The sequence below is a fragment of the Paroedura picta genome, chromosome 9 (genome assembly GCF_049243985.1).
Source record: "Paroedura picta isolate Pp20150507F chromosome 9, Ppicta_v3.0, whole genome shotgun sequence".
NCBI classification, from domain to species: domain Eukaryota; kingdom Metazoa; phylum Chordata; class Lepidosauria; order Squamata; family Gekkonidae; genus Paroedura; species Paroedura picta.
Genome location: NC_135377.1, coordinates 73,711,882 through 73,725,316, shown reverse-complemented (window position 1 = coordinate 73,725,316; position 13,435 = coordinate 73,711,882). Strand labels below are relative to the sequence as shown.

General features: G+C 50.5%; 1 protein-coding gene across 9 annotated transcripts in view; it reads left to right on the top strand.

Annotated features, from left to right (window-relative positions):
* Positions 1-13,435, top strand: part of FBXL7 (F-box and leucine rich repeat protein 7) — a 195,659-nt gene that overhangs the window by 167,143 nt on the left and 15,081 nt on the right. For all 9 annotated transcript variants that reach the window (XM_077353325.1, XM_077353327.1, XM_077353326.1 and 6 more), the window contains one exon: positions 8,329-8,940. In XM_077353325.1, coding sequence (XP_077209440.1) covers positions 8,343-8,940 — 598 coding nt within the window. In that variant the 5' untranslated portion in view covers positions 8,329-8,342. The remainder of the gene's footprint in view (positions 1-8,328; positions 8,941-13,435) is intronic.

The window sequence follows — 13,435 nt, the reverse complement described above, 5'->3', positions numbered from 1 at the left end:
TTTACCAGCTTGTCAATAAGAATATCATGTGGAACCCTATCAAAAGCCTTACTGAAATCAAGGTAAACAATGTCCACAGCATTCCCCTGATCTAGCAAGGTAGTAACCATATAAAAGAAAAGAGATAGGGTTAGTCTGACATGACTTGTTCTTGAGGAAGCCATACTGACTCTTAATAATCACAGCCATCTGCTCTAGCTGCTCAAGGACCGACTGTTTGATGATGTGTTCTAAAGTTTTGCCAGCTATAGACATCAAGCTGGTGGGTTGGTGGTCCCCCAGATCTTCCTTTTCCCCCTTCTTGAAGATGAGAAAATATTTGCTCACCTCCAGTCTTTTGGCACTTCACCTGTTCTCCTAGAATTGTCAAAAATAATGGACAGTTTCAGAAATTACATCTGCAAGTTCCTTTAGTACCCTTGCATTAAGACCAGAGGACTTCATTTCATTTGAAGAATCTAGGTTTTTATGGACCAGCCCTATAGTGATCCTAGGCGGCAACTCCCATCCCTCATCATGTGATATGATTTTGCCACATTGAGCATGACAGCCCTCACAAGAGAAGACTGAGAAGTAGGAATTGAGCAGCTGAGCCCCCTCTTCATCACCTGTTGCTATTTCACAATGATCCCCACAATGATCCTACCATAACCCTATTCTTTTTCTTACTTTGAAAGTGGATAGGTCGACCTCAACCAAATGCCTGATGGAGGAGCTCCCTTTTGCATGCCCTGTGGAACGCCTTTAGTTCTGTCAGGGCCCTGATCTCCTCTGGGAGCTCGTTCTACCAGGTGGGGGCCAGAATGGAAAAGGCTGTGGCCCTGGTTGAGGTCAAGTGGGCTTCCTTGGGGTTAGGGACCACCAGGAGGTTGGAGGAGGGAGAGCGCAAGGCTCTTTGAGGGGTGTAGGTGGAGAGGCGATCTGTCATGGCCCCGTCTCCAGAGGGTGCCTCTGCACCACTGCCTGAGCTCATTGTGCCAGCTCCCTCAGAGGAAGAAGTGGAGGAGCTGGAGCAAAGCAGCAGGGTGCTGCTTAGAGAGGCAAGTCCCGATAGGGAGCCACAACCAGGTCCCAGCCAGACAAGCACCATGCCCTCTGCACCAGCATTACCTCAGCCTGCAGCAACACCCCTGAACAGCCCAGATTCCTCTCCAGAGCGCAGGAGGGAATGCAGGAGGACAACGTTGGCAACACGCAGGCAAAGTGCTTGGCTTAGACTACACCAACAGGCTAGGTTGGGCTCAGGTGGGGCTCATTCATCGGAGGAAGGCTGAGTGCCAGGTGCAGTCACTTGGTGTGACAGCTCAGCTTGTTCTTAAGCACAGCCAAAGTGCTTCCCAGTGTGGCTGCAACTTTGTGCACATGTCCACCCGTTGCCTTGACTGGTTTCCTGCTCCCCGACGCTTCAGCGAAGCTCTGCTTGACTGATTCCCGGCTTGACCCTGCTTTACCCAACTAGACTACGCTTTGATTGAATGCTCCACAGATTCCCGGCTGGACCTTGGTAAAGATAAATGGCAACTCTTTCGGTTCTCCTTTGGACTTCATCCACTAGCAATTCCTGATAAGACCCGGACTGGACTTTTGACTACTCTCTGGTACGCGCTTTGAACTTGCTTGACTTTGTAACCGTGCACTTGCACTAACCCTGCATGTGCCAAGCTAGGGTAGCACACGATCCCTCAGATATATCGGGCCCAGACTGCATATGGCCTTGAAGGTGATAACCAAAGCCTTAAGCCTGATCCGGAATTCAGAAGAAGAAGAAGAGTTGGTTCTTATATGCCGCTTTTCCCTACCCGAAGGAGGCTCAAAGCGGCTTACAGTCGCCTTCCCATTCCTCTCCCCACAACAGACACCCTGTGGGGTGGGTGAGGCTGAGAGAGCGCTGATATCACTGCCCGGTCAGAACAGTTTTATCAGTGCTGTGACTAGCCCAAGGTCACCCAGCTGGCTGCATGTGGGGGAGTGCAGAATCGAACCCGGCATGCCAGATTAGAAGTCGGCACTCCTAACCACTACACCAAACTGGCTCTCAATTGGGAGCCAGCACAGCTGCTGGAGAATGGACTGGATGTGGGACCTCTGAGGTGTTGCTGTGAGGACCCTGGCAGCCACGTTCTGGACTAATTGTAGTTTCTGGATCAAGGATAAAGGCAAGCCAGCGTAGAGCGAGTTACAGAAGTCAAGTCTAGAAGTGACCATTGCATGGATCACTGTGGCTAGGTGTTCCGGGGCCAAGTAGGGTGCTAGTAGTTTGGCTTGTCAGAGGTGGTAAAATGCCAGACATGCTACCGTCATGATCTGAGCCTCCATTGAGAGGGAGGCATCAAGTATCACTCCCAGGTTCCTGGTGGTGTGGGCCACTGTTAGCTGTACTCCATCCAGATTGGGAAGGTGCACTTCCTCGCTTGGACCTTTCCTGCCCAGCCATAGGCCCTCCATCGTTGAAGGGCTGAACTTCAAATGACTCTGCTTAAGCCATTCTGTCACTGCTTCCAGGCAGCTGGCTAATGTTTCAGGGGGAGAGTCAGGGTGGCCATCCATGAGGAGGAAGACCTGGGTGTCATCAGCATATTGATGGCAACCCAGGCCAAACTTCCACAGCAGCTGGTCAAGAGAACACATAAAGATGTTAAATAAGGTTGGAGAGAGAATTGCCCCCTGGGGGACTCTGCACGCCAGTGGAGAATTGCCCCCTGGGGGACTCCAGTGACGCTTCATGAGCTCTCTCCTAATGTTACCCTCTGTCCGCAATCATTACCCTCTGTCCGCAATCAGAGAAAGGAGATCAGCCACTGAAGGGCAGTCCCTCTGATCCCGGCATCGGTGAGGCGGTGAGCTACAAGCTCATGGTCGACTGTGTCAAACGCTGCTGAGAGATCTATAAGCAGCACCGGAACAACTGAAGATGGCGCCGTAGTAGCCCAGTCCGTGCCGAGCTCTTGAGCCAAGCAGAGGGTCAGGAGCAAATGCACCTGGCAGACCTGAGCAGATACGCAAATCTCGCTTGTTGGTCACCCCAGGAACCGGGAACGGCATCCTGAGGGTCCTACAGATCCGCGGAGACTGAGTTCTCCGGATCTCCGCTGCCTGTGCTCAAGGTCATGATGGTGTCCTTGTCGTAAACAACTTTCTAAGCCTAAAATGACCAGCTGATCCTGCATTCTTCCCAGATTATCTCTCACCAGACTGACAGGAGCCAGAGTCTGGGAAGGTTGGCGGCATAAAGACTGTGAGTTTTCTGTTTGTTTTCCTACTCTTTGGAGCCTGGCACCAGCCCTCCTCCTCCCCCCCTAACCAATTTACAAGGGAATCCTTTCTTCGGACAGGAGGCAAGCCAGCTAAATACACTCGTTAAACAAACAAAGAAAGAGCTTAAAGAAAAGAGAGAGTTTAAAGATTTGTTGGAGAGAATTCAGTGGGGGACGCTGACTTGACATGGAGATTGACAAACTGATAATTTTGGATCGCCCAAACTCCCGCGAGACCTCGCGAGACTTTCTGTTTATAATCTGTGACTGTTTAGAACTATGGAAAAATTAACTAAGGCACAGATTCTTCATTTGTTATGTGAAGGGAACTCAGTGATACTGAAAGCAGTCAAAAAGGTGGAAAAGGAAATCCAAGACACCAAGAAAGAGCTCTTAGACAGAATCGACGGTTTGAAAAAAACAGCTGATGAAAACACAGCTCAGCCAACAATACATGTTGTATTCAATGTCTGGAAGTTAATCAACAGGAGTGGGAGAGAGCTAGGAATGTAAAAATCAAAAGCACCTTGGAAGAATTTGGGAAAACAGATTTAAGGAAGGAAAGCACCAAAAGCCTGGAAGACTATTTAGAGGAGGAAGAGATTCAGATTGACAAAATAAACAGAGTCTACTCAAAGGCGACTGCACACAGGAAGCAATCAAGAGATATCTCTGTGCAACCTGACAACAAGGAAGAAACACAAATACTTCAAGACCTGCCAGCAGATACATCATGGAAAAGAGCACAATTCCACCTTTTGCGACCACCTGAAGAATGTGATGAACAGTGGAACAATTACTTGGTCTCTCTTAGAAAAGGCAGCAGTAACCTATAGGTTAAGGCTGATATACGATGGGAACTGACTATATATTATTTGGGATAATAATAGATTGTACCCTTATAAGTACTGGCTATTTTTTTCTCTCTTCTTTAAGATAATAACATATACCTTTACATGGATCAATAATTGCTCAGCTGGTTGTTTCTTTTTCTCTTTCTTTCTATCTTTTGTAAGCGCTTATATACAACAAAAATAAAAATAATATTTAAAAAATATATATAAGCAGCACCGATCCGCCCTGATCCAGCTGGCAACGGAGGTCGTCTGACTACGTCCAGTTGTTCTCTTCCCCAAGATTGCAAATCCAAAATTACATGGTCACTACTATCAAGTGTGCCCGCTGCTTTCATCTCATCAGTTGGTGAGAATCTGAATTGTGGACCTCTAGTTGCCCACTCCTCCTTTTGGGATTCCTGCATCATCTGCTTATACTGAGGTGGAGATTGCTCTGCTTGCTTGTCTGGGAGGGTGGAAATTTGGACTGGATAAGGCCCGCACCATGGAATGAATCTGGCAGTTGAAAAGTCGAGGTACTAGAATGGATCCGTGTTTGACTCCTTTTGCCAGGGGGGCGGCACTGAGCGCTGCCTCCTGCACTAAGCAAATGGCTTTCATGCAACATGCAATCAAGTATGTATAGTCTTTTATCAGCTATAGAGTTCTCAGGCTTTGGCCATCATCTGTGTCTGGGGATGCTATCAACGTGTGTGATAACAGTTATTGTACGCTTTAGAGTTCCCCTAATGTTTTCAAGGTATTTGAATGGCTACCTGACTGATTTCGAGAATTTCAACATTGTTACGCCATCCTCTTCGACATCCCCTGACACTAGAGAAATCTTTCCCCTCACCGGCTCTTCTCTCATTGCAGGAAACTGCCTTTCCAGAGGGGATATTTGCCTCTCAGTGAAGGAGCTGTGGCTATTTGTATGGAGCCTGTTTTTGTTTACTGTGTTGTCAGTGGTGTTTCATCAGACTGGAGGGAGGTGAGTAGCGGGGTACCTCAGGCCAACCCCCTGTTCAACACAGGATCAGCTCTAAGCATCCTAAAGCATCCAAGAAAAGTGTGTATTCAACCTTTGCCTGAAGACTGCCAGTGAGGAGGAGCTCACCACCTACTTAGGCAGACTATTCCACTGCTGAATTACTCTCACTGTGAAAACCTTTTTCCTGATCTGTAGCCTATATCGTTGTACTTGTAGTTTAAACCCATTACTGCGTGTCCTCTCCTCTGCAGCCAACGGGAACAGCATCCTGCCCTCCTCCAAGTGACAACCTTTCACATACTTAAAGAGGGCTATCATGTCCCCTCTCAACCTCCTTTTCTCCAGGCTGAACATTCCCAAGTCCCTCAACCAATCTTCATAGGGCTTGGTCCCTTGGCCCCAGATCATCTTCGTTGCTCGCCTCTGTACCCTTTCAATTTTATCTACGTCCTTCTTGAAGTGAGGCCTCCAGAACTGCACACAGTACTCCAGGTGTGGTCTGACCAGTACCGTATACAATGGGACTATGACATCTTGTGATCTTGATGTAATGCCCCTGTTGATACAGCCCAAAATGGCATTTGCCTTTTTTACCGCTGCATCACACTGCCTGCTCATGTTTAGTTTACAATCCACAAGTACCCCAAGGTCTCGTTCACACACAGTGCTACCTAGAAGCGTATCCCCCATCCAGTAGGCATGCTTTTCATTTTTCTGACCCAGATGCAGAACTTTACACTTATCTTTATTAAATTGCATCTTGTTCTCATTTGCCCATTTTTCCATTGTGTTCAGATCTCCTTGAACTCTGTCTCTATCTTCCGGAGTATTTGCCAGTCCTCCCAATTTGGTGTTGTCTGCAAACTTGATGAGTAGTCCCTCCACCCCCTCATCTAGATCATGAATAAATATGTTAAAAAGTACCGGGCCGAGCACCGAGCCCTGAGGTACCCCGCTACTCACCTCTCTCCAGTCTGATGAAACACCATTGACAACAACTCTTTGAGTGCGGTTCTCTAACCAATTCCCTATCCACCTAACTATCTGAAAATCCAGATTGCAGTCCTTCAACTTATCCATCAGAACATCATGGGGAACCTTGTCAACGTTTGGAAAGCAACTGTTGATTAGTGAGTCGTTTTTTCGGCGGCACGGCAGAGAGTGGCTTGAATATATACACCTAAATATTTAAATTTGGTTACTTGTTCAATTTTGTGCCCATTTAACATCCATGTTCTAAATTTTGGACCTTTTCCAAATACCATGGCTGGATAGTTAATTTCAAGGTGTTCTTATTCACAATTTTGGGCAAGTTTTTTGAGCATTCACCTAATCCCTATGGGGGTTCTTGAAAGAAGAACTACATCATCGGCATAAAGCAGTATAGGGATTTGGCAACCAGCCAATGTTGGGGGATGCAAGTCTGAATCTTGGATCAAATCTTTTATATAGAAATTCTCTTAGAGCTCTCTCAGCCCCACCTACCTCACAATGTGCTTGTTGTGGGGAGAGAAAGAGAAAGGTTTTTGTAAACTGCTTAGGGGCTCCTTTGGGCAGTGAAAAGCAGGGTATTAAAAAAACAGCATCCCCCCCCCCCCCCTGGGTATCATCAAATTAGCCGTGCGCCCCTTGAACTAATTGCCTGGAGAGGATCTCTAGACTATTTTGACTGACAGCTGTGTATCTTCGGGGTCCTTGGGTTTTCAATACTGACACCGTGTTTTTTAAATCATCCTAAAGATAACTGGAGGGAAGGTTGGCAGTAGATATCTTTGTGTTCGCGTATGGAAATCCCATTAAAAAGAAGAAGTGTTGGTTCTTATATGCTGCTTTTCTCTACCAGGAGGAGTCTCAAAGTGGCTTCCAATCGCCTTCCCTTTCCTCTCCCCACAACAGACACCCTGTGGGGTGGGTGAGGCTGAGAGAGCGCTGATATCACTGCTCGGTCAGAACAGCTTTATCAGTGCCGTGGTGAGCCCAAAATCACCCAGCTGGCTGCATGTGGAGGAAGCGCAGATTCAAACCCGACTCGCCAGATTAGAAGTCCGCACTCCTAACCACGACACCAAGCTAACACGGTGCAGGTTGTTACAGTCATTACTATGATCATGAAAGGAATATTTGAATAATGCCATGTTAAATTTGGGGCGTGAGGGTCAGTGAATTAAATTAATGATTAGTAAATTTAGAACACAGAAATGGGAATACTTCTTCACCCAAAGCCGTGAAACCCTGGAATTAATTTCCACAGGACGCGGTGGCAGCTACCAGTATAGACAGCTTCAAGGTGGAATTGGATGGACCTGCAGGACAGAGGTGGCTCTGATTCGCAAGGTGTCGATGGAACACTATTTCGGGAATAGGCTGTTTGGGGGGTAACAGTGGGAGGCCTTCTGGAGTCTTGGCCCTCCTGGGGGCACCTGGGCTTTAGCTGCTGTGTGGCACAGAGTGTTGGACTGGATGGGCCTTGAGCCTAATCCAACATGGCTGCTCTTCTGTTCTTATATTTGGGGAGGGGATGGTCTGTATTCTTGGTGCTTGGTATGCCAGATGTCTCCGCTGGTGGACTTCCTGATGGTATCTGGCTTTTGGCCACTTTGTGTTGGACTGGATGGACAACTGACCTGATCCAGCATGGCTTCTTTTATGTTCTTATGTGTAGCAGAGCTCCCTCTCTGGCTGTTAGCCACAAGGTATTGATGGAACAGTCTGCCTGGGGCCGTGATTTGCCCATTGTGCGACACAGAGTTGGGCTGGATCTAATCCAAAATATCTTCTCCTGTGTTCTTAAATAAAAGAGCCTCTTGTGCCGCAGGGTGGTAAGGCAGCCAACATGCCGTCTGAAGCTTTGCCCATGAGTTCGATCCCAGCAGCCAGCTCAAGGTTGACTCAGCCTTCCATCCTTCCGAGGTCGGTAAAGTGAGTACCCAGCTTGTTGCTGGGGGGTAAATGGTAATGACTGGGGAAGGCACTGGCAAACCACCCCGTATTGAGTCTGCCATGAAAACGCTGGAGGGCGTTACCCCGAGGGTCAGACATGACCCGGTGCTTGCACAGGGGATACCTTTGCCTTTACCTTTATGTTCTTAAATAAGCAGAGCATCTGGCTTGTATGCATCTAAGCTGCTTGCCTTTTGACCATGAGGCAAAACTCTTGTGACTGAAGAGGGCAAGTCTTTGTTCTACTGCAAAACCTGGGTCCCACTAACAGCACACGTTCATCAACCCACCCTGTGGTTTCTTTCAGATTCCGACCTGAGCATGCGCACCGTCAGCACACCCAGCCCAGCATTTATATGTCCGCCAAATTCTCACAGCTTCCAGAATGGCAGAGAATCTTCCACCTCCTCCTCTTCTGTCACCGGGGAGACCATTGCGATGGTTCACTCGCCTCCTCTGACCCGCCTCGCCCACCCCCTCATCCGGTCAGCCTCTCGGCTTCAGAAGGAGAAGGCCAACATAGATCGGCTCCCAGACCAGGCTGTGATCCAGATTTTCTCCTTCTTGCCCACAAATCAGCTCTGCCGCTGCAGCCGGGTGTGCCGCCGCTGGTACAATCTGGCTTGGGACCCACGTCTTTGGAGGACCATCCGCCTGACCGGCGAGACCATCAATGTGGACAGGGCACTGAAAGTTCTGACCCGGCGACTCTGCCAGGACACACCCAATGTCTGCCTTATGCTGGAGGCGGTCCTGGTCAGTGGCTGCAGGCGGCTCACGGACAGGGGGCTGGACACCATAGCCCAGTGCTGTCCAGAACTGAGGCAGCTGGAGGTGTCCGGTTGCTACAATATTTCCAACGAGGCTGTCTTCAATGTGGTGTCTCTGTGTCCAAACCTTGAGCACCTGGATATGTCAGGTAAGACCATCTCTGTGGGAATTTAGACTGGAGGGTTCTCCTTGACGTGGGCACCTTTTAACTGGGACGTTCTCAGTGTTTCTGTAAACAAAATACCAACTCAATATTAGAACCTGTGCATAGATCAAGATGGGTCACCGCAGGGGCTTTAAATGGGCTGGCAGAACAGCAGCATGTCTGTGTGGGCCTGAAATTTTGATTTTATCAATATGGCTGTGACCGCATCACAGAACGATTGTGTCCGCCGCAGTTTCCCACCCCCCAAAATTGAATAATTGCTTTGATTCAGGCGTCCACTCTTGGCACTCTTCAGTAATGCACAACACCCTCCTGCCAAAGGTAGCCGCTCTGGTCCTCCCCTGCCACACCCAAGTCCTGTCTCTGGAGGAGGACTCACACAAATGTCAGCTTCACAGCAAAACGTTCTTTCCTTCAGTTAATCTTTTTCCTTCCATGCCCGAGCCCTTCCATTTCCTCACTGGAAAAAAGGATCTGAGTATACACATTTTGGCATCTTCATTATTTGGGACAAGGAAAACAGGTGCAGATACATACAGCCACAAACATAAGAAGGATCTTGCTGGGTCAGACCAGGGAGGGTCCATCTAGTCCAGCCTCCTGTCTCACCCAGGGGCCAAGCAGTTCCCAACCAGGGGTCCATGGGAGCTCCAGAGGGGGTCCGCAGCCTTTCAACTCCTGCCTTAAAGAACTTGCTGTAGTGGTTAGGAACATGGGTTGGATTCCCTGCTTCTCTTCCACATGCAGCCAGCTGGGTGACACTCGGCTTGCCACAGTACTGATGAAGTTGTTCTGACTGAGCAATAATCTCAGGGCTCTCTCAGCCTCACCCACCCCACAGGGTGTCTGTTGTGGGGAGAAGAAAGGGAAGGCGACTTTTCTCTCCTTCGGGGAGAGAAAAGTGGCATATAAGAACCAACTCTTCTTCTTCTTCAGTGATCTCGGGGGTCTCTCAGCGTCCCCTCCCTCACAGGGTGTCTGTTGTGGGAAGAGAAATGGAAGGTGATTGGAAGGTGCTTTGAGACTCCTTCAGGTAGAGAAAAGCACCATATAAGAACCAACTCTTCTTCTCCTTCTCCTTCTCCTTCTCCTTCTCCTTCTCCTTCTCCTTCTCCTTCTTCTCCTTCTTCTTCTTTGCCACGAGCTAGGGAACTGGCCACTTACATTGGTTTCCCTCCCTCCCCCCTCTCGAGCACGAGTGAGTTCTCCTGTGGTTTCTGCACCTGGGAGGGGGCAAAACCTGCTCACCTACCCCCATCTTAAATCACCTCCTGTCTCTCCCCCACCTCAGTCCTCCTTGAGTTGGACTGTTAATGCAGGGGATGATGTGACTTCTGGTGACCTGTCAATTGCAGAGGTGTTTCAGGGAGGCGTGGCCAGCTGACATCACTTCTGGAGCACCTTGAAGCCTGAAAAATTATTTCAAGGGGTCCTCCGTGGTCCAGAGGATGAAAAAGGCTGCTCTAGAGAGCCAACAATAGGGCATAGAGACATAGAGGCCAAGCCCTTCATAACAACCTAAGAGCCCTGCAGGATTAGACTGGTTGTCCATCTAGACCAGCATCCTGCCTCACACTGTGGCCAACCAGTTTCTCTGGATAGCCAACGACATCCCCCTGATGTTGCCTCCTGGCTCTGAGGTTCAGAGTTTGACTACCTCTGAGTGTGGAGGCTCTCCTCAGTCACCATGGCGAGTAACCATTGATAGAATTGTCCTCCGTGAATCTATCAGATCTCCTTTTAAAGCTGTTATTCCTGGGGCAGCAAATTCCACATTTTAATCCCTCAAAGTAACGGAATTTCCTTCTGTGCATCTTGAACCTACTGCGCATCAGCTTCATTGGAGGATCTTGAGGGCTAGTCTTCTGGAAAAGGAAGACAAATTTCCTTTTGTCAACTGTTTCTACCCCACGCATAATTTTATAATTATCCTAACAAAAAAAGAGAGAACCTGTCCCAGGCTATCAAAATCAGTTAACAATATAACCTCTATTTTAATGAAAAATGAAACAACCTGAACGGACTCTAGATTTTGTTCCGTTTTCAAAGTAGACCTTTCATCGGTGGTTGTTTCTTCCTATGATTATCCTAAAGTTTTCAATATTTCAACCAACTCAAAGTTGTAACCTGTAAGTTCATGTGTAAGCATGGCGGCTCGGACAGACGCTGGGGCTTAGAGCTCCGCCTGGTCATTGGACTATGAGTGCTCCTGGCTTATGGAGCGTTCTCCCCCTTGCTGTTTTGGGGGGCTGGGGGTTAGTCTTTTTCCTTCCCCCCTCTCTTGGGAGAGCAGCCTGATGCTTATCGGCAGCAGAACGGAAGAAAAAGAGAAAAAGGAGAAGGGCTGTGGCAGCCACACGTGCCAGTTCCAGCACTGGACTTGCGTTGGATGCCTCCCCGGCGAGAGTCATCACTGCAGGGGGAAGGAGACCAACGTGAGCCGGGGGGCGCATTTGCGCAGGCCGCGGCAGGGGCCCCAATGCCGAGGGTCCTTGCGGGAGTTCCTACGCCCCCCCCCCTTTGGATTGCCTGCTCCTGCTCTGTGTCTCGGCGTTTTTCAGCGTGCTTCAGACCCGGCGCTCCCCAGTGGGTCCCCCCCCCCCGCCTGGTTTGGGCGAGGAGGGGCAGAAGACCCTACCAGGGTCACCTACCAGGCTGAAGTTGGCGGCACAGCAACAGAATCATCCCCCTACCCGGGCCCCAGGCTGAAGCTTGCTGGTGCGGCTGAAAAATCGCGGCTGCGGCAAACGCTTGGGGCTGGAGACCAGTGGCTGGAGACCGACGAGGGAGGTTGGGCCGTCTTTGGGCCCTGTGATTGTCAGCTGCTGCGGCAGAGGTTCATCCCGCGGACAGTGAGAGGCCCCTTGGGCCAGCCCCTCTACGCTCGGTTCAATTGCTGGAGTCCCGGGCGGCTCCTTCCCCGGTTGGATGGCAACCTGGAGGACGAGGAGGACTGTGGTGCTGCTGCTTTAAGAACTCAGCCGAAACTGGAGGAGTGGAGAGTCGTGTCTCTTGGGCGCCACCGAGTGGTGACTGGGATATTGGCCAGAGCAGGGACTCTGAGTTTTAGTGCTCGCCTCTCTTGCACCATCTGGTGGCACAAGGCCGAATTTCATCTTAATTTCCTTTTTTTTTTTGCTCTTTTCCTGCTGCTGAGGCCTCGGACCTCTCCTGAGGTGATAGGAAGGTGTTAGCGACCATCAATGATGAGAGGAATGATAATGGGAGCTAGGTTCAGCTGAACTAGGTGGGACGAGCTGGGGGGCAGAGAGAACCCCTGAGATAGGCAGGATCTCACCCCACGGTGCTGCCCACCTGTTAGATTAGGGTGGGGGAGGTGGGGTAGGGTGGTGACAGTGGGGTCGGGAGGGCTAGGGAGGGTTAGTGCAGTTTGGGAGGAGGCGGGACTTAGCATAGAGAGACGTCCTCTCTCAAGGGGGGCACATGGAGAGGGGGGGTCGCCCAGGAGAGATGGCAGATGCTGGGGCCAGGATCCAAACGATCATGGGCCAGGGGCGCTATGGCTGGGGGAGGAGGTTGGACAAGAGAAGGGGTGGGAGCACTGGTGTCCCGCATAGGACTCTCGTCGGTATTGGGTGGGGCTCGGTCGAGAGCGCGGCCATCTGGCTGGTATACCGTCTGCGCAACGCGCCACCAGATGCCCTGCCCCGCCTGCTGGAGGCGGCGGCCGTCTGGGCGTTGCAGTTCCCTAGGCTCTTAATCCTGGGCGACTTCAATGTCCTATTGACTCGCCCACTTCAGGATTTGGTGGGGACCTGGTGTCATCCATGGTGACACTGGGGCTCTCGCAATTTGTTGCCGGTCCCAATCATCACGACGGCCACACGCTCAACTTGATTTTCCGTGCCGGAATAGAGGTGGTTCTGGAGCCAGCTTTGGCTGTGCCATGGTCAGACCACTATGCCCTGCGGGCCTGGCTTCGGATGCCACCCCCTCCCCAGTTGGGCGGCGGGCGCACTTTTGCCCACCCACGGAGACTCATGGATCCAATTGGTTTCCAGAATGCTCTGCGGGACCCGATGCCTCCTGGCAACTCACTGGCGGCGTTAGTAGAGGACTGGCAGTCCCTTCTGACAGCCGCTATAGATGAGATTGCCCCTAAGCGTCCTCTCTGCCCTCGACTCAAACGGGCCCCCTGGTACACGGGGGTGCTCCGGGAAAAGAAGAGGGAGGTGAGACGACTGGAGCGAGTGTGGCGGAAGACTCGCGACGAAGCTGCAAGAACATCTTATCGCACGCTTAGGAGGGCGTAGGAGATGGCGGTGAAAGTGGCAAAGCGAGAGTTCTTCGCCACGGAAATCGCGTCCGCAAGCTCTCGCCCGGCCCAATTATTTAGGGTAGTTAGATCCCTTACCACCCTTCAGGGGCGCCAAAATATTAGTCAATTGGCACTTGGCTGCGAGGCATTAGCGAGCTTTTTTGCGGATAAAGACTTGTCGCTTCGCCATGACCTTCC